At 42.5% G+C, this 25,733-nt stretch overlaps 1 protein-coding gene across 3 annotated transcripts in view; it reads right to left on the bottom strand.

Moving 5' to 3' along the window:
- The window catches only part of LOC144683851 (plastin-3-like), a 127,426-nt gene that overhangs the window by 14,759 nt on the left and 86,934 nt on the right, over positions 1 to 25,733 (bottom strand). For all 3 annotated transcript variants that reach the window (XM_078547355.1, XM_078547356.1, XM_078547358.1), the window contains exons 6-9: positions 23,714 to 23,795; positions 20,348 to 20,513; positions 16,993 to 17,135; positions 14,886 to 14,981 (exon numbers count right to left, since the gene is read on the bottom strand). In XM_078547355.1, the coding sequence (XP_078403481.1) occupies positions 14,886 to 14,981; positions 16,993 to 17,135; positions 20,348 to 20,513; positions 23,714 to 23,795 (487 nt within the window). The remainder of the gene's footprint in view (positions 1 to 14,885; positions 14,982 to 16,992; positions 17,136 to 20,347; positions 20,514 to 23,713; positions 23,796 to 25,733) is intronic.

Raw genomic sequence — 25,733 nt, 5'->3', positions numbered from 1 at the left:
GGGTAGTGGTGTTCCCATGCATCTGCTGCCCTGGCTCTTCTAAGTAATAGGAGACCATGGGTTTGGAAAGTGCTGTTGAAGGAGCCTTGGTGAGTTGCTGCAGTGCATCATGTTTATGGTACACATTGCTGCTGCCGCTGTGCATCAGTGTTGAAGGGAGTGAATAATTAAGGTGGTGGATGGGATGCTGATCATGTGGGCTGCTTTGTCCTGGGTGCTCTCAAGCTTCTTGAGTGTTATTCGAGCTGCACACAATCAGGCAAGTGGAGAATATTCCATCAGACTCCTGATTTGAGCCTTGGCAAATGGTGGACAAGATTTGGGGAATCAGAAGTGAGTTACTTCTGTAGAATTCCCAGCCTCTGTCCTTGTTCCTGTGGCCATAGTATTTATACGGCTGGTCCAGTTAAGTTTCTGGCCAATGGTGACCACCCACCCCCACCCACCCACCAGGATATTAATGGTGGGGGACTCAGTGATGGTAATGCCATTGAATGTCAAAGAGAGGTGGCTAGATTCTATCTTGTGGGAGAAGGTTATTGCCTGACACTTGTGTGGCTCGAATGTTACTTGCCACTTGTCAGTCCAAGCCTGGATGTTGTCCAGGTCTTGCTGCATTTGGACATGGACTGCTTCAGTATCTGAGGCGTAGCGGATGGTGGTCAACATAGAAAATAGGAACAGGAGCAGGTCATTTCATTCTGCAGGTCATTCAAGCCTGCTCTACCATTCAATATGATCATGGCTGATCCTCTATCTCAATTCAATTCTCCCCCTCTCTTCCCATACCCTTTGACTCCTTTAGTGTCTAGAAATCTATTTCCTTCTTAAATGTATTCAGTGACTTGGCCTCAACCTCCTTCTGTGGTAGGTTCACCAACCACTGAATGAAGAGGTTTCTCCTCATCCCAGTCCTAAATGGCCTACCCCGTATCCTGAGACTGTGACCCCTTGTTCTTGGCCATCCAGCCTGAAGAAACATCATCCCTGCATCCTGTCTGTCCAGCCCTGTCAGAATGAGATCCCCTCTCATTCTTCTAAACTCCAGTGAAAACAGGCCTAGTCAAACACATCTCTCCTCATATGACAGTCCTGCCATCCAAGGAATCAGTCTGGTGAACCTTTGCTGCACCCTCTCTATGGCAAGTATATCCTTTCTTAGGTAAGGTAGCAAATTGTTCTTGGAGATTTTTAAAGAAATGTTCATTTTTTTTCAAACTTTTCCATTTTGTCTTTCATTTTTCTCTCTCTTTGCACATGATTTGACTGTAATTCACTGTATTTCCTTCTCAGTTGTTCCTCTGTTTATTTCCCAATCCTCAAAATCTCACTAGTTAAGGTGATGCAACGTTGGTCCTGTCATTCACTGAGGTCCCAGATGCCCTGTTGCCCTCGTTGTGCTGGTTTCACCTCACAGTTCAATTAAGTTGCAACATAAAAATGTTTTTGAGCTGAAGGGAACAGAAAAACAGTCGAACTGAAGAGACATGTTGTGTAGTGCCCCATTCCAGCAAGGTCTGGCCCACTGAGGTTAAATCCATCTTCTTCTCGTGGTTCACAGAAATCCAGGTTTCCATGCTCCTATCTTAACCAAGTGCCACGAGTTTGGCTCCTTGGATCTGCGCCACTGGTCAATCCCTTCCATTTAACAGCAGTGTTGCTGTTGCTTCTTCCACAAGTGTGTTAAAATAACTAATAAAACTGAAATGCTGAAAATACTCAGCAGGCCAGGCAACATCTGTGAAGAGAAACATAGTTAACATTTCAGGTCAATGACCTTTTACTAGAAACGTTCCAACAACAAATCACTGACCTGAAACATTAACTCTGTTTCTCTCTCCACAGATACTGCTGGGCCTGTTGAGTATTTCCGGCATTTTCTGTTTATATTTCAGGTTTTCAGCATCCGCAGTATATTGCTTGTGTGTTAAAATAGCAATCCTGGCTACCGACCATTCTGCCTGCTGCTTAACTGCCCTTGTTGATCATTTATTAGCCGGCCTTGTTGCTCACTACAACCACCCCATGACAACCATGTGCTTACTGCAGAGTAAAGTCAGCTATCCTTGCTGCATTTCCCTGTCCCCACCTTTGTGACTGATGCGTAAGCCTTGTACTTAATTCATTTTCCCCAGAGAACCTGCTGCCTTTCATTAATTTTACTGACACAAGTTGGGTCTTCAGTTAATGAAATGATGTTGATGTCTAACGTCCTGTTTATTAACCCCATATCTTTATTTCATTTTGTGTTTTTCTCCAACTTGTTTCAGGCCACATAAATGTACATTGAATTAATTAACACAGGACACTGCCACCTATATAGTTGGTGCCAATTCTCCACATTCTAAGGCCACTTTATATTTATGAATGATTAGTCCTTTATTTTATTAATTTTTTTCCAGTTTCGCTTTTATTTCCAGCTGCACCTTGTTCCTTCCTTTCCCCTCATCGAAAGAACATAAAACCATAAGTAGGAGCAGGAGTGGGCCTGGATTGAGCCTGACTCAGCATTCAATAAGATCACGGCTGATCTTCTACTTCAGCTGCACCTTGCTGCATTACCCCCATATTGGGTTGGTAAAATAGCAAAGTAGAGGTTTGACTCTCTTAGTCAGCAAAAATCTATGAATCTCTGTCTTGAATATGCTCATGACTGAGCATCCACAACCCCCACAAGGATCATGACCCTTTGAGTGAAGAAATTCCTCATCTTACTTCTAAATGGCTGACCCCTTTATTCTGAGACTACAACCCAGTGTTCAAGACTCTCCAGCCAGGGGAAACATCCTCCTAGTATCTAGCCTGTCAAGCCCGTTAGGAATTTTATATGTTTCAAATGAGATCACCTCACATTCTTCTAAATTCAAAGGACTGTAGATCAAGTTTACACATTCTGTCCTTACAATCCTCTCACCCCACGAATCTAGTGAACCTTTGTTGCACTCCCTTTAGGGCACGTACATCCTTCCTTAGGTAAGGAGACCAACACTGTACACAGTGACCCAGCTGTAGTGCCATCAAGTCTTATCCTTTCCTATTCTCCCCTCCCATAGAGTAATTGAGCTGTACAGGATAGAAAAAAGCCCTTCGGCCCATCAAGTCTGCGCCGGTCAAACAAGTACCCAACTATTCTAATCCCATTTTCCAGCTCTAGGCCCATAACTTTGTATGCCATGGCATCGCAAGTGCACATCCAGATACTTCTTAAATGTTATGAGGATTTCTGCCTCTACCACCTTTTCAGGCAGAGTTCCAGATTCCCACCACCCTCTGGGTGAAAAAATTCTTCCTCACATCCCCTCTAAACCTCCTGCCCCTTAGCTTAAATTTATACCCCCTGGTTATTGATCTCTCCACAAAGGCGAAAAGTTCCTTCCTGTCTACTCTATCTATGCCCCTCAATTTTATACGCCTCAATCATGTCCCCCCTCAATCTCCTCTGCTCCAAGGAAAATAACCCCAGTCTATCCAATCTCTCCCCATAACTAAAACTCTCCAGCCCAGGCAACATCCTGGTAAATCTCCTCTGCACTCTCTCTGGTGCAATCACATCCTTCCTATAATGCGGATTCCAGAACTGCATGCAATACTCTAGCTGTGGCTTATCCAGCATTTTATACAGTTCCAGCATAACCTCCCTGCTCTTGTATTCTATGCCTCGGCTAATAAAGGCAAGTATCCCATATGCCTTCTTAACCACCTTACCTACCTGTCCCACTACCTTAAGGGGCCGGAGGACATGCACACCAAGGCCCCTTCTGATCCTCAGTACTTCCCAAGGTCCTACCATTCATCGTGTATTCCTGTGCCTTGTTTGCCCTGCCCAAGTGCATCACCTCACACTTATCCAGATTAAATTTCATTTGCCACTGATCAGCTCATCTGACCAGCCTGTCTGTATTCTCCTGTAATCTAAGGCTATCCTCCTCACTATTTATCACCCCACCAATTTTTGTGTCATTCGCAAACTTACTGATCAACCCTCCTACATTCAAGTCTAAATCGTTTATATATACCACAAACAGCAAGGGACCCAACACTGATCCCTGTGGAACCCCACTGGACACAGACATCCAGTCACAAAAACACCCCTCGACCATCACCTTCTGCTTCCTGCCACTCAGCCAATTCTGGATCCAATTTGCCAAATTGCCTTGGATCCCATGGGCTCTTACCTTCATTATCAGTCTCCCATGTGGGACCTTATGAAAAGCCTTGCTGAAATCCAAGTAGACTACGTCAAATGCATTGCCCTCATCTACACACCTGGTCACCTCTTCGAAAAATTCAATCAAACTGGTCAGACATGGCCTCCCCTTAACAAAACCGTGCTGACTGTCCTTGATTAATCCCTGCCTCTCCAAGTGTAGATTAATTCTGTCCCTCAGAATTGCTTCCAATAGTTTCCCCACCACTGAGGTTAGACTGACTGGCCTGAAGTTCCCTGGTTTATCCCTTCCTCCCTTCTTAAATAATGGTACCACATTGGCTGTCCTCCAGTCCTCTGGCGCCTCTCCTGTGGCCAGAGAGGTATTGAAAATTATTGCCAGTTCCCCTGCTATCTCCTCCCTTGCCTCACTCAATGGCCTGGGATACATTTCATCCAGGTCTGGAGATTTATCTACTTTTAAGCCTGCCAGGCCACTTAAAATCTCCTCCCTTTCTATGCTAATTTCTTTAATTATATCACAGTCTTTCTGCCTGATTTCCACACCCACGTCGTCTCTCTCACTTGTGAACACTGACAAAGTATTCATTTAGAACCCTACCTACGTCTTCTGGCTCCACACCCAAATTACAACTATGGTCCTTAATGGGCCCTACTCTTTCCCCAGTTATCCTCTTACTCTTAATGTACAATAACTTTGGATTTTCCTTTAGTTTACCTGCCAATGTTTTTTCATGCCCCCTTTTTGCTCTCCTAATTTCCTTTTTAAGTTCCCCCCTACACATTCTATACTCCTCCAGGGATTCCACTGTTTTGAGCCCTCGGTATCTGTCATAAGGCTCCCCTTTTCTCTTTATCTAGTCCTGTATATCCCTCGACATCTAGGGTTCCCTGGATTTGTTGGTTCCATCCTTTATCTTTACTGGAAATATGTTGGCCCTGTACTCTCCCAATTTCCTTCTTAAATGAGTCCCACTGCTCTGACACAGATTTACCTAAAAGTAGCTGCTCCCAGTCCACTCTGGCCAAATCATATCTGATCTTATTAAAATCAGCCTTCCCCCAATTGAGAAACTCTGTTTTCTGGCCCATCCTTGTCCTTTTCCATAACATTCTAACAGAATCTAACAGAGTTATGATCACTAAGTGCAAAATGCTCCCCACTGATACCTCTACCACTTGCCCGGCTTCAATCCCTAAAATTAAGTCCAGGACCGCCCCCTCTCTTGTAGGGCCTTCTATGTACTGGCTTAAAAAGCTCACCTGGATGCATTTGAAGAATTCCGCTCCCTCTAAACCTATCACATTATGACTAGCCCAGTTAATGTTGGGGAAGTTGAAACCCCCCACTATTACTACCTTATTATTTTTACACTTCTCTGAAATTTGCCTACATATCTGCTCTTCTATTTCTCTCTGACTGTTTGGGGGCCTATAGTACACTCCCAGTAATGTGACTGCTCCTTTATTGTTTTTCAGTTCTACCCATATGGCTTCATTTGCAGAGCCTCCTAAGATGTCATCCCTCCTTACTGCTGTAATTGATTCCTTGATCAATATTGCGAACCCCCTCCTCTTTTACCTCCTTCCCTGTCTCGCCTGAGGACCCTATATCCTGGAATATTGAGCTGCCCCTCTCTCAACCATGTCTCTGTGACATCATACTCCCATGTGTTAATTTGTGCCCTCAACTCATCTGCCTTATTCGTCAAATTCCTTGCATCAAAATAAATACCATCCAACCTTGCCAAACTCCCTTGTGCCTTAACTGGCCTATAATTTCTGCACCTTCCAGGCTCACTTGTTCTCTCTTCTAATTTTGGCTGTGCATCTCCCCCTGCTGAACCTCTTCTCAGGATCCCATCCCCCTGCCAAGTTAGTTTAAACCCTCCCCAGCTGCACTGGCAAACCTCCTCGCAAGGTTGTTGGTCCCATTCCGGTTCAAGTGCAACCCATCCACCTTGTACAGGTCCCACTGCCCCCAGAAACAGTCCCAATGCCCCAGAAATCCCCCTCACACCTTCTTCCATCACTTTTCTCCTACTCCATCCATCCTTACAGTGCATGTGTCACTGGTTCCAATTGTGCAGCTCCTTCATTTAACCCCTACTCTCACTGACCTTGCGATTCTCTCCCCCCACGATGTTCTAACTCTCCGACTTTAACTCACCCTCGAACCCTGTTCCGCTTACCTCTTCTCCAAATGGCCAACCTCTCCTCTACCCCATTCAACCTTCAAGTTAATACCCATCCAGCTATACTTCTCCTTCTGCCCTATTTTTATCACCATCTTTACAATCCTACATCAGCCCCTGTCCAATTATTTTCCACCCTTTAACCTTCTTTGACTCAAATCTGCATTTCATCGCAACTGCAACAGCACAGTAGATCGACTAGTCATCAATATAAGTGCCATTGGCAATATAGTATGTGTTCTCGAGTTATTCCTATTTGAGACCCAAACAGTTGCCATTTCTTCCCAACCTGCATCTGTGTTACATTGGCCAGAATCTTCGGGTCAGCGTGCGGGGGCGGGCCCCGCTCGACAACACGTAAAATGACGCACATGACATGTGGCGTGCGTCCTGACACCTCCACGCGTCATTCAGATCTTCAGTTCGGCGGGCGCGCACCGGAGTCGACTGCGTGCCCGCCAAACTGTCAAAGGCCTATTAAGGCCATTTAAAAACTAAAGTAATTAACTGAGCTGCCTGACCAACCTTAAGATTGGCGGGTAGGCAAAGAGCTCAGACGGCCTTCGCATTTTTCATGGAACCTCATCCACTGGCAGGATGAGGTTTCATGAAGTATTTATAAATTAAATAAAACTTTTTATTACAGTTCATTGACATGTCCCAGCTTATGTGACACTGTCACGTGAGGGGACATGTCTTAAATTTATTTTCTTCTTTATTAAAGTTTTTGACAATCAAACTAATCTCCCTGAGGCAGCTCTGTGCCAGGTGCGTGACACGCTGGGCGGGCCTTAATTGGCCCACCCACGTAAAATGGCTGCATGTCCGCCCACACCTGCTCCCACTCAGCCCCCTTGACAGGGAAAAAATTCTCCCCATTATTTTAATGCACTTGTCCACTGTCATTGTGGGAGATCAGCTTGTACACACTATATATAGCTTTTACTTTCAGAGCTGTGGCAAAAGATCATTCTGTAAGCAAAAATAAAAAACAAACATCTGGTGACTTACACTAGTTCTAAAAATGGTTTCTAAAAATGGGTTTAATCCTTGGTTATCTTCCACTGGAAGGTTGTAGCTTACAAACTGCAAGTCCAGGCACAATTTAAGAATGGTGTGTCTTTCCGTCAATTGGACGGTCATAAAAAAATTTGACACCTAGCCTCAAAGGGTGATATTAGGGCAGGTGACCAAAATCTTGATTAAAGAGGTAGGTTTTAAGGAATCTCTTACAGGGACTGAGAGAGATAGAGGCAGAGAGGTTTAGAGAGGGTATTCCAGAGTTGAGGGCCTAGGCAGCTAAAGGCATGGCCACCAATGGTGCAGCAAAAGAAACTAGGGATGCACAAGAGGCCAAAATCAGAGGAATACAAGAGACCTCAGTGGGTTGCAGAACTGGAGGAGATAGAAAGGATCAAAATACTAGAGGGATTTCAAAATGAGATTGAGAATTCGAAATTCAGCCAGATTCAGGGTTCTAAGGATTAATTCCCAATTGTCCAACATCAGTTTCCAACTTTACAAAGAGAAAAGAGACTTGAAGTGCTAGAATATAGGGTATCTGCAGTACTTTGATAATTTCTCCCAATACAAGATGGGAGCCTGCCCTGGAGTGCTACTTTGGGCTGCATTAGAGTTCTTAAGTTGGAATTTGGTGAGAGAGGGAGTTCGGTGAAGAAGGGATCCTTTCATTTTCTACTTTTCCTCAGCAAGAGTGGCGGCCTTGGTAAGTAGGACCTAGTGACTATTTCTTCTGTACTTAATATTCTCTAAACTAGAAGAATCAAAAGTAAAGGGAGTAATTTAAGGGTAAGTCATGGCAGGGCAGTTCAGCCACGTGGAATACTCCACCTGTGCGATGTGGGAAGTCAGGGACACTTCCAGTGTCCAGGGTGACCACGTATGCAGGAAATGTCTCCAGCTGCAGCTACTCAAAATCCACATTTCGGATTTGGAGCTGCAGCTGGAGTCACTGTGGAGTATTCGCAAGGATGAGATCTTCTTGGATAGCGTGTACAGTGAGGTGGTCAGACCGCAGGCAAAGAGTGCACAGGCAAAAAGGGAATGGGTGAACGCCAGGAAGCATAAAAGCACTGGGCAGGTAGTGCAGGAGTGCCGAGTCCATCTCCTTCTCTAACAGATTTTGTGTTTTGGATACTGCTGGGGGAGACGGCTTCTCAGGGGACTGCAGCAAGAGCCAAGTCCATGGCACCACCAGTGGCTCAGCTGCACAGAGTGTGGGAAAAAAAAGTGGGAGAGCAACAGTGATAGGAGGTTCTATCGTAAGGGGAACAGATAGACCTTTCTGCAGCCACAGACATGACACCAGGATGGTATGTTGCCTCCATGGTGCCAGGGTCAAGGATGTCACTGAGCGGCTGCAGGACATTCTGAAGGGGGACGGCGAACAGTCAGAGGTCGTGATCCATATTGGTACCAGTAACAAATATAAAAAGAGGGATGAGGTCCTGAAAACAGGACATAGGGAGCTAGGAAATAAATTAAAAGGCAGGACCTCAAAGATAGTAATCTCAGGCTTTCTCCCAGTGCCACGTGCTAGCGAGATCAGGAATAGGAGAATAGACCAGATGACTGCGTGGCTGTAGAGATGGTGTAGGAAGGATTTAGATTCCTGAGCCATTGGGACCGATTCTGGGGAAGATAGGACCCTCAAAAAACTGGACAGGTTGCACCCCGGCAGGACCAGAACCAATATTCTCACAGGCGTATTTGCTAGCACTGTGGGGAGAGTTTAAACTAAAGTGGCAGTGGGGTTTGGAACCTGAGCGGAGAGACACAAGGGAGGGAAACAAAGGTAGGAATAAAAGACAGAAAAGTAAAAAGCAAAAGGGAAGGCAGAGGAAACAAGGGCTAGCAGCAAATCGGGCTATAGTACAAAAAAATGTTAAGTCTAAAAGTCTAAAGTCTAAAGGCACTGTATCTGAATGCACGGAGCATTTGCAATAAGGTAGACAAATTAACAGCACAAAGAGATGTAAACGGGTACAACATGATTGCAATTACGGAGTCATGACTGCCAGGTGACCAAGGCTGGGAACTGAATATCCCAAGGGTACTCGATATTTAGGAAGGACAGGCAAAAAGGAAAAGGAGGTAGGGTGGCATTGTTAGTTAATGATGAAATCAGTGCAATAGTGAGAGAGGATATTGGCTCAGAAAATCTAGATGTAGAGTTAGCCTGGGTGGAGCTAAGAAGCAACAAGAGTCAGAAAACATGAGTGGGAGTTGTCTATAGGTCTCCAAACAGCAGTGGAAAGGTAGGGGATGGCATTAAACAGGAAATTAGAGATGCATGTAACAAGGGTGCTACAATAATCATGGGTGACTTTAATCTACAAACTAAATTAGCAATAATACTGTGGAGGATGAACTCCTGGAGTGTGTACAGGATGGTTTTTAAAAGCAGTATGTTGAGGAACTGACTAGGGAACAGGCTACCCTAGATTTAGTATTGTGCAATGAGAAGGGGTTAATTAATAGTCATGTTGTGCGGGATCCTTTAGGGAACAGTGACCATAACACTATAGAATTTTTCATTAGGATGGAAAGTGAAGTAGTCCAATCCGAAACTAGAGTCCTAAATCTAAACAAAGGAAACTATGAAGGTATGAGGCGCAAGTTGGCTAGATTAGGGAACCTCATTAAAAGGCATGATGGTGGATAGATAACGGCTAATATTTAAGAAACATGTATGCATTGCAACAGTTACACATTCAGTTCTGGCGCAAAAACACAACAGGAAAAGCGGCCCAACCATGGCTAACAAGAGAAATTAAGGATGGTATTAGATCCAAAAAGGAGTCATATGAAGTTGCTAGAAAAGATAGCAAGCCTGAGGGTTGGGAGCAGTTTAGAATTCAGCTAAGGTTGACCAAGAGATTGATTAAGAGGGGAAAATAGAGTATGAGAGTAAACTTGCAAGGAACATAAAAGAGGACTGTAGAAGCTTCTGTAAGTATGTAAATGAAAAGATTAGTGAAGACAAATGTAGGTCCCTTACAGTCCAAAACGGGAGAACTTATAATAGAGAACAAGGAAATGGCAGAGCAATTAAACAACTACTTTAGTTCCATCTTTACAGGGGAAGACATAAATAACTTCCCAGAAATTGTAGGCAGCCAAGGGTCTCGTGAGAGGAGGAATTGAAGGAAATTGGTATTACTAAAACAATAGTGCTGGAGAAATCAATGGGACTGAAAGCCAATAAATCCCCAGGGTCTGATAATCTACATCCCAGTGTACTGAAGGAGGTGGCCATGGAAATAATGGATGCATTGGTTGTCATCTTCCAAATTTCTGTAGATTCTGAAACAGTCCTGGCACACTGGAGGGTGGCAAATGTATCCCTATTTAAAAAAGGAGGGAGGGAGAAAACAGGGAATTACAGACCAGTTAACCTAACATCAGTAGGAGGGAAAATGCTAGAGTCTATTATAAAGTATGTGATAACTGGACACTTAGAAAAGATCAGCAGGATTAGACAAAGTCAACATGAATTTATGAAAGGGAAATCATGTTTGACGAACCAACTGAGGTTTTTTGAGGATGTAACGAGCAGAATTGATAAGGGAGAACCAGTGAATGTGCTGTATTTAGATTTTCAGAAAGCCTTTGATAAAGTCCCACATAAAAAGTTAGTGTGTAAAATTAAAGCACATGGAATTGGGGATAATATATTGGCATGGATTGAGAACTGATTAGCAGACAGGAAACAGAGTAGGAATAAATGGGTTTTATTTTTAAGGAGTGGCATGTAGTGACTAGTGGTGTACTGCAGTGATCTGCGCTTGGGCCCCAATTATTCACAATATATATCAATGATTTGGATGAGGGAACCAAATGTAATATTTCTAAATTTGCTGACGACACAAAACTTGGTGGGAATGTTAATGATGAGGAGGATGTTTAGAGACTTCAAAGCGATTTAGACAGGTTGAGTGAGTGGACAAATACATGGCAGATGCAGTATAATGTGGATAAATGTGAAGTTATCCACTTTGGTAGGAAAAACAGAATGGCAGAGTATTATTTAAATGATGATAGATTTGGAAATGTTGATGGACAAAGGGACCTGGGTGTCCTTGTACACCAGTCACTGAAAGCAAGCATGCAGGTGCAGCAAGCAGTTAAGAAGGCAAATGGTGTGTTGGCCTTCATTGTGAGAGGACTTGAGTACAGGAGCAAGGATGTCTTACTGCAGCTGTACAGCGTCTTGGTGAGACCATACCTGGAGTATTGTATGCAGTTTTGGTCTCCTTACCCAAGAAAGGATATACTTGCCATAGAGGGAGTGCAGCGAAGGTTCACCAGACTGATTTCTAGAATGGTAGGATTGTCTTACGAGGAGAGATTGGGTCAACTAGGTCTGTACTCACCAGAGTTTAGAAGAATGAAAGGGGATCTCATTGAAACATATAACATTCTGACAGGGGGGGTCTAGAACAAGGGGTCACAGTCTCAGGATACAGGGTAGGCCATTTAGGACAGAGATGAGGAGAAACTTATTCACTCAGACAGTGGTGAACATGTGGAATTCTTTACCGCGGAAGGATGGCTGAGGAAACCAAGTCACTGAATATATTTAAGAAGAAAATAGGTAGATTTCTACACTCTAAAGGCGTCAAGGGGTATACAGAGAGAGCAGTAGTATGGCGTTGAGATAGGGGATCAGCCATGATCATAGTGAATGATGGAGCAGGCTTGAAGGGCCAAATGACCTACTCCTGCTCATATTTTCTATGTTTCTACGTTATACCTTGAGATGTTATTCATGAGTGTTCGAGTTAACACACTCCACGTTGCAGAGAAATGATAAGAAGCTATTGACCTAGATTTTGTCCTTATAAAGAAGGCAAAGGTGTCAGCGTTTATCATCATTACGACTGCGAAACTGACACCAACTTCTAACATTAGCACATGTGCAGTTTAACACAGAAATTCTGTCAGTAATTTCCTGCTCCTCCACAGAGTGCACTGTTGAAGTTGCTGCTGATGGAATTCTTTAGAAATCAATTGAATTGATGTGAACTTCCACTTTTTATATTCACCTCGCTGTTAACCCCTGAAAAAGTTACACCTTGTTGAATGAGGTGTAATTGGGTTTTTAAACAGCATACTTTCTGCTGTCATAATTACGCCTAACAACCTCTATGGCCCTGAAAAATAATTCTATATTGTGGAATGCCAAACTTTTCCATTCTTATAAAGATTCCATAGGTTTTTAATTTTTTTTTAAAAGCTAATGATATTTCAGCTTCTGCATTAATCCCATGTATATGCCCCAATCTTTATTTCACTTTTTTTGAATGATTAAAAACTGAAAGACACTTAATGCATTTTACTTTCTGGTTTGCTGTCTGATAATTATTCAATGTGATTCACTGCCTTGGCTGCTTGATGACATCACTGTTGCTCAATGTCAGAGGTCATGTGTAGCTGGTGCCAGATTCAAATGTGTAGCGATCACTAGACCTTTGTGAGCTGCTTTCCTTGGAGCCAGTGACATCACTTCACCTCTAACCACAAAATCTGAGCCATTATACTCTTTCTTGATATCGTCTATCCAGCTGTCAAGAATCACTGTACCAACACAGTGATGAAGGATGACCAAGCCGCTGGCTCTCCTCTCTTATCCAGCTCTGTGATATTGTCATCTCGTGGTTCCCCTCACAATGCAGTCACTTCCAATTGCTTCTCCTTCGTTGTTTGCCTGTGACACAGGGGTCCATCCTTAGTCCTCTAATCCTCATTTATATCCTAAACATTTATATGAAAAAGCATGGGATCGGCTTCTACATGTATACCTGTGGCACCTAATTCCAACCATCTGCCTCTTGTATTGATTGTTAGGATACTGCTATACAGTCTTGGGTCCCGATAGTAATGGAGAGAGTGCAGGAAAAGCTCGATGAGGCCAGGGATGCGGAGATACTGCCAAATTTAACAAAGAGGCCACATTATATTTTTTCTTTCCATCTCTCACCTCAGCCAGCAACATTGCAGCTGGGCAGGAAAACCAGTATCAGGAGTTCACACCAAGTATAAGCCCCACCAATTGGGGTGTGGGTGTGGGGGAGCGGGCAGGAGAGGAAGGGAGCGAGCAATGGGGTGTCAGGCTTGGTGGGGATGTGGGAAGAAAGAGGGTAGCATTGGCAGGAAGAGGAGGGAAGGAATAATTGATCAGGGCAAGCGAAGAGAGAGATTGCTGATCAAGGGGTCAAGGGGGGGGGTGCAGAATTAGCAAATGAGAGGCCAAAGGCTTCCTTGAGTAGTCAGGAGGAACACTCGCCTGACCTACGAGAAGCACTGTAAAAAGCACTTATCTTCTCATGTCAGCTATGTAACAAGGTAAACTCTACACAAAGTCTATGTGTGACATTCAGTAGAGTGGAGTAAGTAGTGTCTTCACTCTTAGACCAAAGATTACAGTGCATCAAAATTACACTTCCCAGCCAATCATCACTGAAATATCCCAGTCTTTGTACATCTCCCAAGTTCATTCTTAATCTTAAAAGGAAGCAACAGAAATGAGTTTTAAAACTTTCTCACTGCCTCGTTTCGAAGAGAGGCCATACAGCACATGTAATTTGCTTGTGAAAGACGGCTAAATGTGGTTTCCCAAGCTTTAAAACAGTGTGGGAGCATTAGCAAGACAAGTTGATGGCTCTGACACAAGTAATGTTAAAATGCTCGAGCACAAAGCTAACCATTTTTATGGTTATTTCGCCTTTCTAGGAGGCCCATTTCAGGAATGCTTGCTCCACTGGGAACCATTCCACCATCAGCCTTGGCTACATTTGTAGGAAGCCCTGTCCATAAGCATTAGGCCAATTTCCAGTGATGATGCAGCTCAGCTTCAAACATTCAGAGGCAGCTGACTTATGAGCTTGTGTGGGCTCAACTCATTCCTATGGGGAAGAACTATCCTGTTTTAAGATGAGGCCAATCCGGTTCTGGGATACTGATCACCGGTGACATTCTTCATTCCCCCTCAGTACCTCAGCTCTCTGCAGAGAGGGGAATCTCGCTCAGCATGGTGTACAATAGGAACCAAAAACACTACTTACAAGATTATTCTAAACTGCTAAAAATAAATTGGAATTGAAGAAACGTTTCCTTCTGCACTTACACTTCATAAGAAAACAAAATGATTCCAACAGCTCTTATAGGAAAGATTTTGTAAATTTGTTCATGGTATCAGGGCGTTTTATACATTCGGATGTTACAATCTTAACTCTAGGAGGTTTTAATTACCTAATCAAATAAGCAAACCTTCTAAGATGACTGAATTCCTTAAAGTTTTGTACAAGTGTTGTACTCTATGGACCTTTATTCCAAGTCCAATCAACAAAATATGAATTATTAAACTGTATATTTGTTTACTTGAGTACAATGCAATTTATTTAATGGCTGCAATTAAAAATATTAGAAGTTTCATCAGATCTTTGGAAATGATTTTTCATCTGTTCTTTACATTAAAATAAAGATCCACTGGTACTTACATTCAAGCCCCACATGTTGATGTCAATACATGGTTCTCCTTCTTTATTGCCTTTTGGTGAAATCTGATTCAGAAGATTATAGTAAGCCCTCGAATCCTGAAAACAAACAAAACAGATCAGATATAAAGCTCAACAAAAACAAATGTACTAAAATAGCAGCAGTAAGATATAAAGTGATGCCATTTATTAAATTATGAAATAAGCTACAAAGAAATTGCATATGTTCAGCGCCAATCACGTCCTCAGGGCATCCCAAAGGGCTTCGCAATCATTGAAGTACATCGAAGTGTAATCACTGGTTTAACATAAGCAACACAACAGCCAATTTGCACACAGCTAGCTCCCACGAACAGCAATGTGTTTTAACAACCAGATAATTTGTATTATGGATGCTGCTGGATGCTGGTTGAAGGATTTTTTTTTTGGTTCGGTCATGGGATTTGTCTGGATACCTGAGAGGATTCCCTTGCACTTCTTAGGCTAATGTTATGGGATATTTTAAGTCTACCTGAGGGGGCAATCAGGACCTCAGTTAAATGCCTCATCCAAAATACTCCCTCAGTACTGTCCTTAACCATCAGCACCCTGAAATGAGATGGGCTTTTTTATGAAATAGTTATTTTAGTTAGGGAACTATACAGAGGGAATGGTTCAAGAATTGCAGGTGCAATGAAGAGTAATGGGAGATAACCATCATGTACAATATATACTGGTGGCGACTTAGTTACTGAGGCCCAAATAATCACGGGAAGTAAATGATCACAAATCCGGAGAAAGCATTTAAAGCAATGAATTGCAACCAGTACCACTTCTACTGATGACAAGGTTGCTTTCCTTTTAAACCAAAACTCTGCAACACAATAACAACTGCAAAAGGTTCAACATTTAATCAAAGATGTCTCTGTTGATGCTTACATAATAATCATAGAAATTGGATATAATGGTTACTAATTCACTGATACATCAGCAAGAAAAACATTAAATAATGGTTGACACAGTCAGATACTAGAGGCAACAATTATTTTGAGATGTAGATCGCAGGCCCTGTGATGGGGGTATGGAGGGAAGAAATTGTAGAGGGTTTTGATGAAGCTTAACTGTTTCTGCAGGGAGGGTTTTTAACTGGAGGATATAGATTTAAGATAATTGGCAAAAGAATCAGAGGGGAAAATATAAATTATTTTAACAGTGCGTAGTTTGCCCGTTATCTTAAATCTGTGTCCTCTGGTTACTGGCCCTCCCACCAGAGGAAACAGTTTCTTCCCATCTACTCTATCAAAGTGATTCACTGTTGATTATCAGTGGCTGTGGAGAAACGGTTCAGATTATGTGTACGTGGTCGCACAGATGCTCTTAAGAAATACCGCTACGAGAGAAAAAGTAGACCTAAATATTATAACTTGCTACTGTCTTAATGATGTATATTTAGAATGACATCTAATCTGCAAAGTGTCTGCATTTCACTCCAGTGTTTAAGCATTACATGTAGAAGGGTTTTGTGTGTGTAATAAAATTGCAAACTTGTCAATGAAGAACGAGTTTATGACATTTTGTTCACGATTATCACCTCCCACTGCTCTCACTTGCACCTGCAATTTTTGAACCATTCCCTGTATGGTTCACCAACCAGAATAACCATTTCATAAAAAAAAGCCCATCTCATTTCAGGGTCCCAACTCCTGCACACACCATGCCCCCCAACCCACTCCCCCCAATCCTCTAGCCACTGTCAAAACATCATTAAATGAGTCACAACCAGCATTGTTTTACTGACCTCAAGACAGCACTACTTCTATTTTAAATCTAATCAAATAGCTCTGCAAGCACGACAACTGCAAAAAGTTCGACGTTTAATCAATGATGTCCCTGCTGATATTCATAATAATAGAATTGAGGTATAATAGTTACTAACTCACTGATACATCAGCAAGAAAATACATTATTCTGTTGTAAAATCTACATTCCAAATATTACTTCAGCTAAGTTTAGAGTGCTAACCTTCAGATTAGCACCTGCCTCTTACACAAGAGGTTGATTCCAATCTGCACATTATTAAACCCAAAGTGGAATCATTTTCCGCTTGTACATCATCCACGGGTGCCAGTACCTTGATATCCGAGTGGAAGTTGTTGATTTTCTGGCAACCTGCATTCTCCAAATGGTAATTAGCCCATCGTAACAGCAACTCTTCTGGGGACAGCTTCATCAGATCCTCCAGACTCTCTCCATCACGAAGCAAAGCAACCAGCGCTAAGAAAGCAGATTCCAATTAATCGAGAGACTCATTCCCCAACAGTATTAATTCATTGGTTTCATATGGGTTCCAAATATTGACGTATAAACTTCAGTGTTACAATGGAGGCAATTTTCTACTTCAACATCTGAGAATGTCAGGATTGCTAGCAATATTCCCCCTAATTTTTGTTTTCTGTGCATGACCTGCTTGTTGCAGTGTAAGGTATCTTTAAGATTGCTGTGTGGCCACACACACAGACACACACACATTTTAAAGGGAACATAGGCTGTGCACAGCCTGTTTATTGGCTGTGCACTACGCTGGGATTGCTGCACAGTGGCACACCCATGCAGCTTAAAGGAAACTTTGATTGCTGGACAAAAAAAAAAGATCAAGGTCCAACTCCTTCATTTTTAACCTAATCAATCAGTAGTCACATGACAACAGTAATGGAGTTGTTAACTGATCATGTCAACCTAGCTCTACCAATTAGCCAACAACAGACCCAGCACGAGGCAAGGAAATTTCCAGTGGTGGGATGTTTGTGGAGACCTGGGCAGTAGCTTGGCAGAGTGGATCACATGTCCTTTAACGAACCTGCCCAATTTCAATGCCATTCATTTTGAAGGGGCTGCGTGCAAACCGCTAGGTCACTGCCCAGATGACCATATTGAAAATTACCCCCAATATGACTTCACACTACAATTAATATCCTATTGTTCCATATCATACACTACCGCACTTCCAGGCTTTTGTCACCTACACTAAGAACAATTAACTTTTTCTGAACAGTAAATGCCGCGTCACAGCACCTCTTCCATTTGAAAGGTTTCAAATCTGGGCCTTTTGAGCTGATTCTGGAGAATCTAGAGAGTGGATTTTTGTCCTTTGTTTATTTACTAGCACATTATTTCTCTTCCTGAACACTAATCAGAAATGTTCTCTGTGATGCTACCACTGCTATCCTGTGGGGTACTGGCACTGTCTTTTGTGATTGAGACAGAGAAGCCCCAGGAAGATGTCAATATTTGCAGGGATTGCTTCACATGGGTAAAATTGCCACTGTAATCTGAGCAATGCACTTTTAGTCAATTTTTTGGCATTCTTAATTTTCAAATGAGGATATCACTTACGATTTAACCTTAGCTCTTGTCCAATCTCCACATACCAAAATAATAAGGTGGCAGTGACAAAAAATACACTGGCAGCAAAAATAGTCTAATTAATCGTTCAACAGTGCTGCAGTTCTGGCTTGTTAATAAAATGGATGAGCTGCATCGATCAGATTTAATAATCATTTCAGATGCACTTTAAGGCTCAAATTTGTGCAAAACTGAACTATTTTACAGCAATAGCATGGCCTCATCCTCTCTCTCACCTCGTCCAGCCCCATATTCCTCCTAGATATCTGCACTCCTTCAATTCTGGCCTCTTGTGCGTCCCTGATTTTAATATCTCCACCAGCAGTGCCCATGTTTTTAGCTGCCTTAGCCCTAAGCTCTAGAATTCCCTCCCTACCTTTATTTCTTCCTTTAAGATACTCCTTAAAATCTATTTCCTTCACCAAGCTTTGGTTAACTGTGCTAATACTTCCTAAAGTGGTTCAGTGACTAATTTTGTTTGATAATGCCTTGGGGCTACATAGAAGCTTTGATATAAATGCATGCTATTGTTGCAAACAGGTTTGTCTGTGATAGCAGCTCACGTTCCAGGTGTTTGCTGCAGTGATTCTCATTTGCCTTTATGAAAAAACTAATATTTTAAATCAAAACAAAGGATCACGCACCCCAAAAACATGTGAGTCAAGTTTCAAAAAGCTGAATATCTGAAGTTGCAGCTACCATTACAAAACAGGACCTTATTATATTCAATGCTGTGGCACAAATTATTCAAAGTCAAGATTCTCTACTGAAAACAATGAATGCCACTGCTAGTGAATCACTAACTGAAGAGCAATTAATAACTGTTGCATTTGCCTCATGACGACACTTAATTGGCCATAACGCAATGTGAGAAGCACCAGATCCAGCCATGCGTCCGAGTGTCTGGTTGAACAATATAGAAACAGAACTGTTCAAATCAGGCAGCCTTTCACCACTGAAATGAAAAATAATGGTGCAGTTATTTTGTTCTCATAGCACTATATCTTCTCTCATTTCCAACACATGCTATGGACCTCTTAAGCTAAGTGACTATTGCATATGCTTCTTCTACGCTTACTCTTGAACATGGGAGCCCAAATGGAGTCAGTGTCAGAGTTCCCGCTCTCATACCAAGTATAATTCTACCATTTTATGTGGGCGGGCCAATTAAGGCCCGCCCAGCGTGACACGCACCCGGAAGTGCTCAACGCTCACTGTGCAGGCGGGGGGTGGGGTGGGTTGCCTGAGTCGGGAGTGCAGTCTTTCATGCATGCGCGCGAAAGAGCGCAGAAATCTCCCTGAGGCAGAGTTGCCTCAGGGAGATTAATTTGAGTGTCAAAAACTGAAAGAAAGATTTTTTTTAAATATTCGGACACGTCCCTCATGTGAAACTATCATACAGGCTGGGGCATGTGCATTAATTTCAATAAAAATTTTTCTCAAAATTTAAAATCATTCATGAAACCTCATCCTGCCAGTGGATGAGGTTCCATGAAAAATGCGAAGGCTGCCTGGGCTCTTCACCTGCCCACCAACCTTAAGGTTGGACGGACAGCTCCATTAATTATTTTAATTGACAGTTAAATGGCCTTAACAGGCCTTTGTCAGTTCGGCCAACTCGGGTGTGTGCCCGCCGAACTAAAAGTCTGAATGACGCACCGGGAAGCATGCCCGACATCACCTAGTGTCATTTTATGGCTCGGCAAGCGGGCCCCAACCCCGCTCACCGAGCCGAAGATTCTGCCCAAAATTCTCAAATGGCATGCTGTTGCTCATTCCAACTCGTTTATCTGTTTTGTTTCACTCTCAAGTCTTGCAATTATCAATTTATACCATATATCATGACTGACCCCCATCATTTGCTTCTCACCTCCCCAGAACTGGGTAGCACTGGAGATAACAATTATTAAAAATACAAACATCGCCTTCATACTGGAGACTGCTCAGTTAAAATATCTCAACTTCGTATTTGGAGATTATTTACATAGAAAACAAGATGCATTGTAAAATCATGTTGACTGACATCTTAGGTTGGACTGTGAACTAAAGTCAACTGCCCCTTTAATTTACTAATTGGTTCTTACCTTCATTTTTACTGAGTTCGATGTCAGCAAACAGCCCAATCTTGATAATTTGCCATAGAAGTCCGAGGACCAAATGGGGCTTTCCTTCTCTCAGGTCTTGTGCACCAATGTTGACAACATGACAGCCAATGGCAGAGGCAGAGTTCAGAGCAAGATTCAGGTTTTCCTATGTATAAGAAAATGTTCATATATCTTTTCTAGGGTGAACGTTAAACCCAGAACACAGTTCAGTCTTTAACTGTTCTGAAGTTAGACACGTCACAGAGGTGCACACCTGTGCAGTATAGCATGATGGTGGGACACAGTTTATGCTCACAATCTGCAAGACCATACTGGGTCAATTCCAGTTTCATTGCTATGGATAGGAGCCAAGTGGAGGACAGGTCCTGGTTTTAGAAACCTCAAAGAGCCTGAACAGAACCACAGGGCTGGGTGAAGGGTGGAACTATCCTCAATGTCATAGTTGGTGAATGACCTGGGTGGACTGCACTTAGGTCATTTTTATCTTCCAGTCAATACCTTTTACTGACAATAATTCACATGCTTGAGATTGCCCACAAACAAAATGACACAAAATGTTATTACATAGCACAAGAGTACAGACTTCCTCAAATTGTTACCCAATGTTTTACCCTTGCAGTGGTCGATCATGGTAAGATATGGTTCCAGGGACTTTGCCAGTCCTCCAGTAACTTTCCCTAACTATTTGAACATAAGGGGCATAGAATTCAAGCTCTTAGATCATCTCACACACATCTTTGAAAACACCAAACAGAATTGGTGAGTGTTAACTTTCTTCACATGTTTTCCTTCCATGAATCGAGTCGCTAGAGAGCACACCTTGGATAAAATCCCGGATTTAGCCTTGGTCTCCCATACCTTCCAGCTTCAAGAAGGCTGCATGGGGTACTCAGTAGAAAGCATTAAGAAATTTGATGAAAGCAACATAAATTGGTTTCCCCCAAAATAGCTTGGGGAAATAGCATATTCGGAATATGCTATTCCGAAATTTTGTTTGAAGCCACATTCTGCCCCACACATTCCTTACAAAATTAAAACCCAGCCAAAATCTCAAGGCATTGAAAGGATGTTTCTTGGGAGCCGTATTTTCTATGCCAGTGCACTCCTGAAGCAGGATTGTAATAAAATTTTATGTACATCACGCTCTGATAGATTGAACAGCAATAACAACTTGCATTTATATAGCATCTTTAACATAGTAAAATGTCTCAAAGAGCTTCACAGGAATGTAACCAGATAAAACTCGACACCGAGCCAAAACAGGTGCTATTAGGAGGGTTGGCTAAAAATTTGCTCCACAAGCATATGGGATCTTTTGTTTTATTAATAGAGGAATGGAATACAGAAGCAAGGAATTTAGGTTAACCCTTTATACAACATTGGTTAGGCCCCACTCAAGAGACTATTGTGTTCCATCTGGACACTTCATTTTAGGATGGGTGTCAAGTTCTTGGCAAGGATGTAAATCAGATTTACTAGATTACTACCAGTGAAGGGGGATGTCAATTCTATGGAGATACTGGAAAGTCTGGGGCTGTTCTCATTAAGCAGAGATGATTTTATAGAGGTGTTCAGTCAACAATTGTTTTGATAGAATAAATAAGGAGAAACCATTTCCAGTGGCAGAAGGGTCGATAAGCGGATGACATGGATTTAAGGTGACTGTCAGAAGGACCACAGGCAACATGAGGAAACCTTTTTTTGTTTACACAGCGAGTCATTGCGATCCAGACCTGCATTGCCTGAAAAGGGTGACGGACACATCTTCATTAATAACATTCGAAAGGGAATTGCACAAATACTTGAAGGAAAAAATATACAAAGCTATAGATTAGGAGCAGGGGAGTGGGATTAATTGGATAGCTCTACCACAGAGTGGGTGCAGGCACAATGGATTGAGCAGCCTCCTTCTGTGCCATATCATTCGCCAATACTATGATTCTAAGACACAGGTTTTTAGCAGCATCCTGAAGACAAAAGCTGAGGAGGTTTAAGGAGGGAATTCCAGAGCATAGGGTCTAGACAACTGAAGGCACGGCCACCAAATGCAGGGCAATAGAAGAGGGGAATGCACAGGTGGCCAGAATTAAGGGACAAAGTTTACGGAGGGTAGTAGCATTGGTGGGGTGGTTACAGAAATAAGGTGGGATTAACCATGGTTTCAGTGGCTCAACGCCTTCAAGAATGAAACTTCAAGGTTGCTGCACAATTGCTGTCTTGGCATGGAAAACTTTGTTTAAAAAAGTTGCCTCTCTGTTCCTGTCAGGCATCAATCCCAAACAGGCTGGTCTTCCAGAGCTTTGACACTACAGTATTGGTACAGGCAATAGTTGATCCAAGGACAATTTCAGCACTATCCAAAACAAAGAAGCCCATCCATTCCCACAATCCGAGGGAAACTGTCCTTCTGAAAAAATGAGAGACTTTTTCATCTTTAAAGCGGGAAAAGGGGAAGTGAACAATGGAAAGGTTCTCAAACCAGAAACTCATTCCAGCCCCAGGACTCGGGTCTGGGCAGAATGCATACCTCATCTGATGTGTAGAATTTGGGGATAGACTCCTTAGTTGAGCATCCAGCATCGACATGCCTGTAAAAACATCTTCCCTCCATCTGAGGAAGGGGGGCCAGAAGATTGGGAGGTGGGGTAGGTAATAAGAACATGGAAAGAGATGGGGCCTCATATAACTGAACATGTGGCTGTGGATCTTGATGAATACCTTGGATGGGTATCTCCATGGTCGAGCTAGGTCACAGCAAGCTGCTGCTGAAAGTGGAAATTGATTATCAAAAGTATTTGCAAATCAGGCTCCGAAGACCTATGAAACAAGTTGATTTGAGCTTTACCTGGTGTGATAAGAGTAATCATAGAAACTTACAGCACAGAAGGAAGCCATTCATCCCACCACGCCTGTGTCAGCTCTTTGAGAGAACTATCCAATTAGACCCATTCCCCCCACTTTTTCCCCACAGTCCCAAAACCCTTTGTTTTGAATTTACTGTTACTGAGAAAAAGAACTAAGAGTGCCCCCCCCCCACACCCCCCCACCCCACCCCCACCCCCACCCCACCAGGCAAGGCTTTGTCTGCAGCAAAGTGGACCACAAAGATCTTTCTGATCAGTGAGAGAATTCCTTGATGTGGCCATGTCCCAGGTGATTCTGTTCTCTACCTCCCTCCCAAAAACGAGTAAGCCAATTTCTATTTGGGAATGGAAGCTGAACAAACTGGGAAGAATCAACTTTTCTAGTAAAGAAGTTGTTTCCAGAATACTACTCTAATCACTACAGACACAGCATTCAATTGTAGCTGAGATTATTTAACATTGGCAAACATTAATCTGCTACCTGAATAGTAAATGCTGTGAGCTTTTTCTTGTTGATAGTCCTTTCATCAATTGTATCCGGCACAGAGAGGTTGATCATTTTGCTGGAAGTGAAGCAAGGGAACATTATTAATGGTAGACCAAACTGCCCAACATCTGATCCCTAAACAACACTGCAACTTATAGTAGCTGACAGAGGCAACCACACATCGTCTTAATCCACATGTCTATTATGCCTACCAATTCAAACTTTCAAAACCACCCACATATTAGGGCCCACACCATCTTAGTTCCATCAGTTCATATGAAGTATTCACTTAGATTTGAACCTTTGTGGTTGGTGAGAAGTTCTGATGCTAAAGTCAATAAATTTTGTCACTTGTGGGCTAAAACTAGAAAAAAATTGACCATAAAAACTGCCTTATGTCTTCCAGGGAAGGCAACCTGTCAGTCTAGCCTACATGTGATTGCAGTCCCATATAGTGCTGCTCTTAATGCCCTCCGAAGCGATTCACTCAGTTCTGAAAGCCAGTCGCTACTGAAAAGGCTCACTAACACTTGCACGGGGCAATTGACAGCAATGTGCACATCTTGAGGACAAGTAAATAATTTTTTATGAAAGCTCATCTTAGGTCAGGTTGAATGTCTGTTTTCCAAATTTAATTGGTACAAGAGGCAAGAAGCTTGAATTTTCGAAGGCTACGATCACAATTCTGCAGTAACTTAAACAACCATCTTAATACGAGGCTGACCGACAATTAGAACCAAGGCACTCAAATTACAATTGTCGATGCCAATTACAGTATTTGAACAAATCTGAGCTGCTACTCTACCTTTATCAACCAGTTCACTAGGCTACAAAGTGCATTTTACTTTGAAAGTTTGTCAACACACTAGATAAACATGCTGCAACAGTTCCCAATGTTGCAATATTTAATTGATGACTACTTTGGTCAGGTTTTGCGTCTGTTTGAACCAGAATGAAATTTGCTGCAACCTTGACAGTGAGCATGAATCAAAAAATCATAATATGATGCGGCACAGGATGTTTCACTTTCTCTAAGTATTTTCAGCAAATTACTCCATTAATTGCCAGCTTTACAAATTTTCATCTGAGGTACATGAATGTTGACTTTTGTACCGTAATTTTACCAAATCTTATGTACCACTTGGGATACTAAACGCTTAACTTTCAAATAGCATTCTAAATTGACCTTAATTGATCCATAACCCAGATCAATTCCAAAACTGAACAATTATTCAGAGAATTAAACAGGTTGGTGAGGATCAGGGTCAGAATTTCAAGTTATGTAAATACCAGAGCTAGGTTAAATGTCAGGAGATGGCTCTTTTCCTAGAGAATAGTGGACTCGAGAACAGCTGGTACAGTAGGCACCGATTCACAGAATTCCTTCAAGTGAGAACTGAACATGTTTCTTGGTTGGGGGTTTGGTGGTGGTGGTTGGTTGGTTGGGGGGGGGGGGCAGAGATCATCTTGTGCAGATGATAAGTATTGCAGGGCATTAAAATCAGGGTCAGAGTGGTCACCTGGATTTCCTGTCCATCATTGTTCTTATATTCACAAAATCGTAGCGAGTGAACAGGCCCATAGGGATGTGTTCTAAATCTCTCTCACACCACAACAAAAAGGCAGATATTGACTCTAACCGCTCTTATTTTACTCTCACATAGCAGCATGCTGAAAAACAAAGGAGCAACTGAAATCGAAAAGGACCCTTCAACACAATGGTCTAGCACCTTGGTTATGTTAACTGTTATGAACGTAAGGCTTTATAAGGCGGTTATGCTTTAAATTGCCTCTTTTAATTTGAGGCAAAACAGAATTTCCTGGAATGGGGAATGGTGATCATATTGAAATCTACCTGGAGACAGGCCCATGTGGTTTGGTTGCCATAGGGATAGAGGCCCAGGTCGAAACTCAAGTGCCAGCTTTCACAACTTGACACAAGAGAGACTGGTCTTGCTAGACATAGACTCAGACTCCAACAGACAGAGAAGCCTGGAGTGGAAAAAAAGCTGCT

This window comes from Cetorhinus maximus, chromosome 8, assembly GCF_964194155.1.
Source record: "Cetorhinus maximus chromosome 8, sCetMax3.hap1.1, whole genome shotgun sequence".
NCBI classification, from domain to species: Eukaryota; Metazoa; Chordata; class Chondrichthyes; order Lamniformes; family Cetorhinidae; genus Cetorhinus; species Cetorhinus maximus.
The sequence above is the reverse complement of the archived record's forward strand: the minus strand, read 5'-3'. Positions and strand labels throughout refer to the sequence as shown.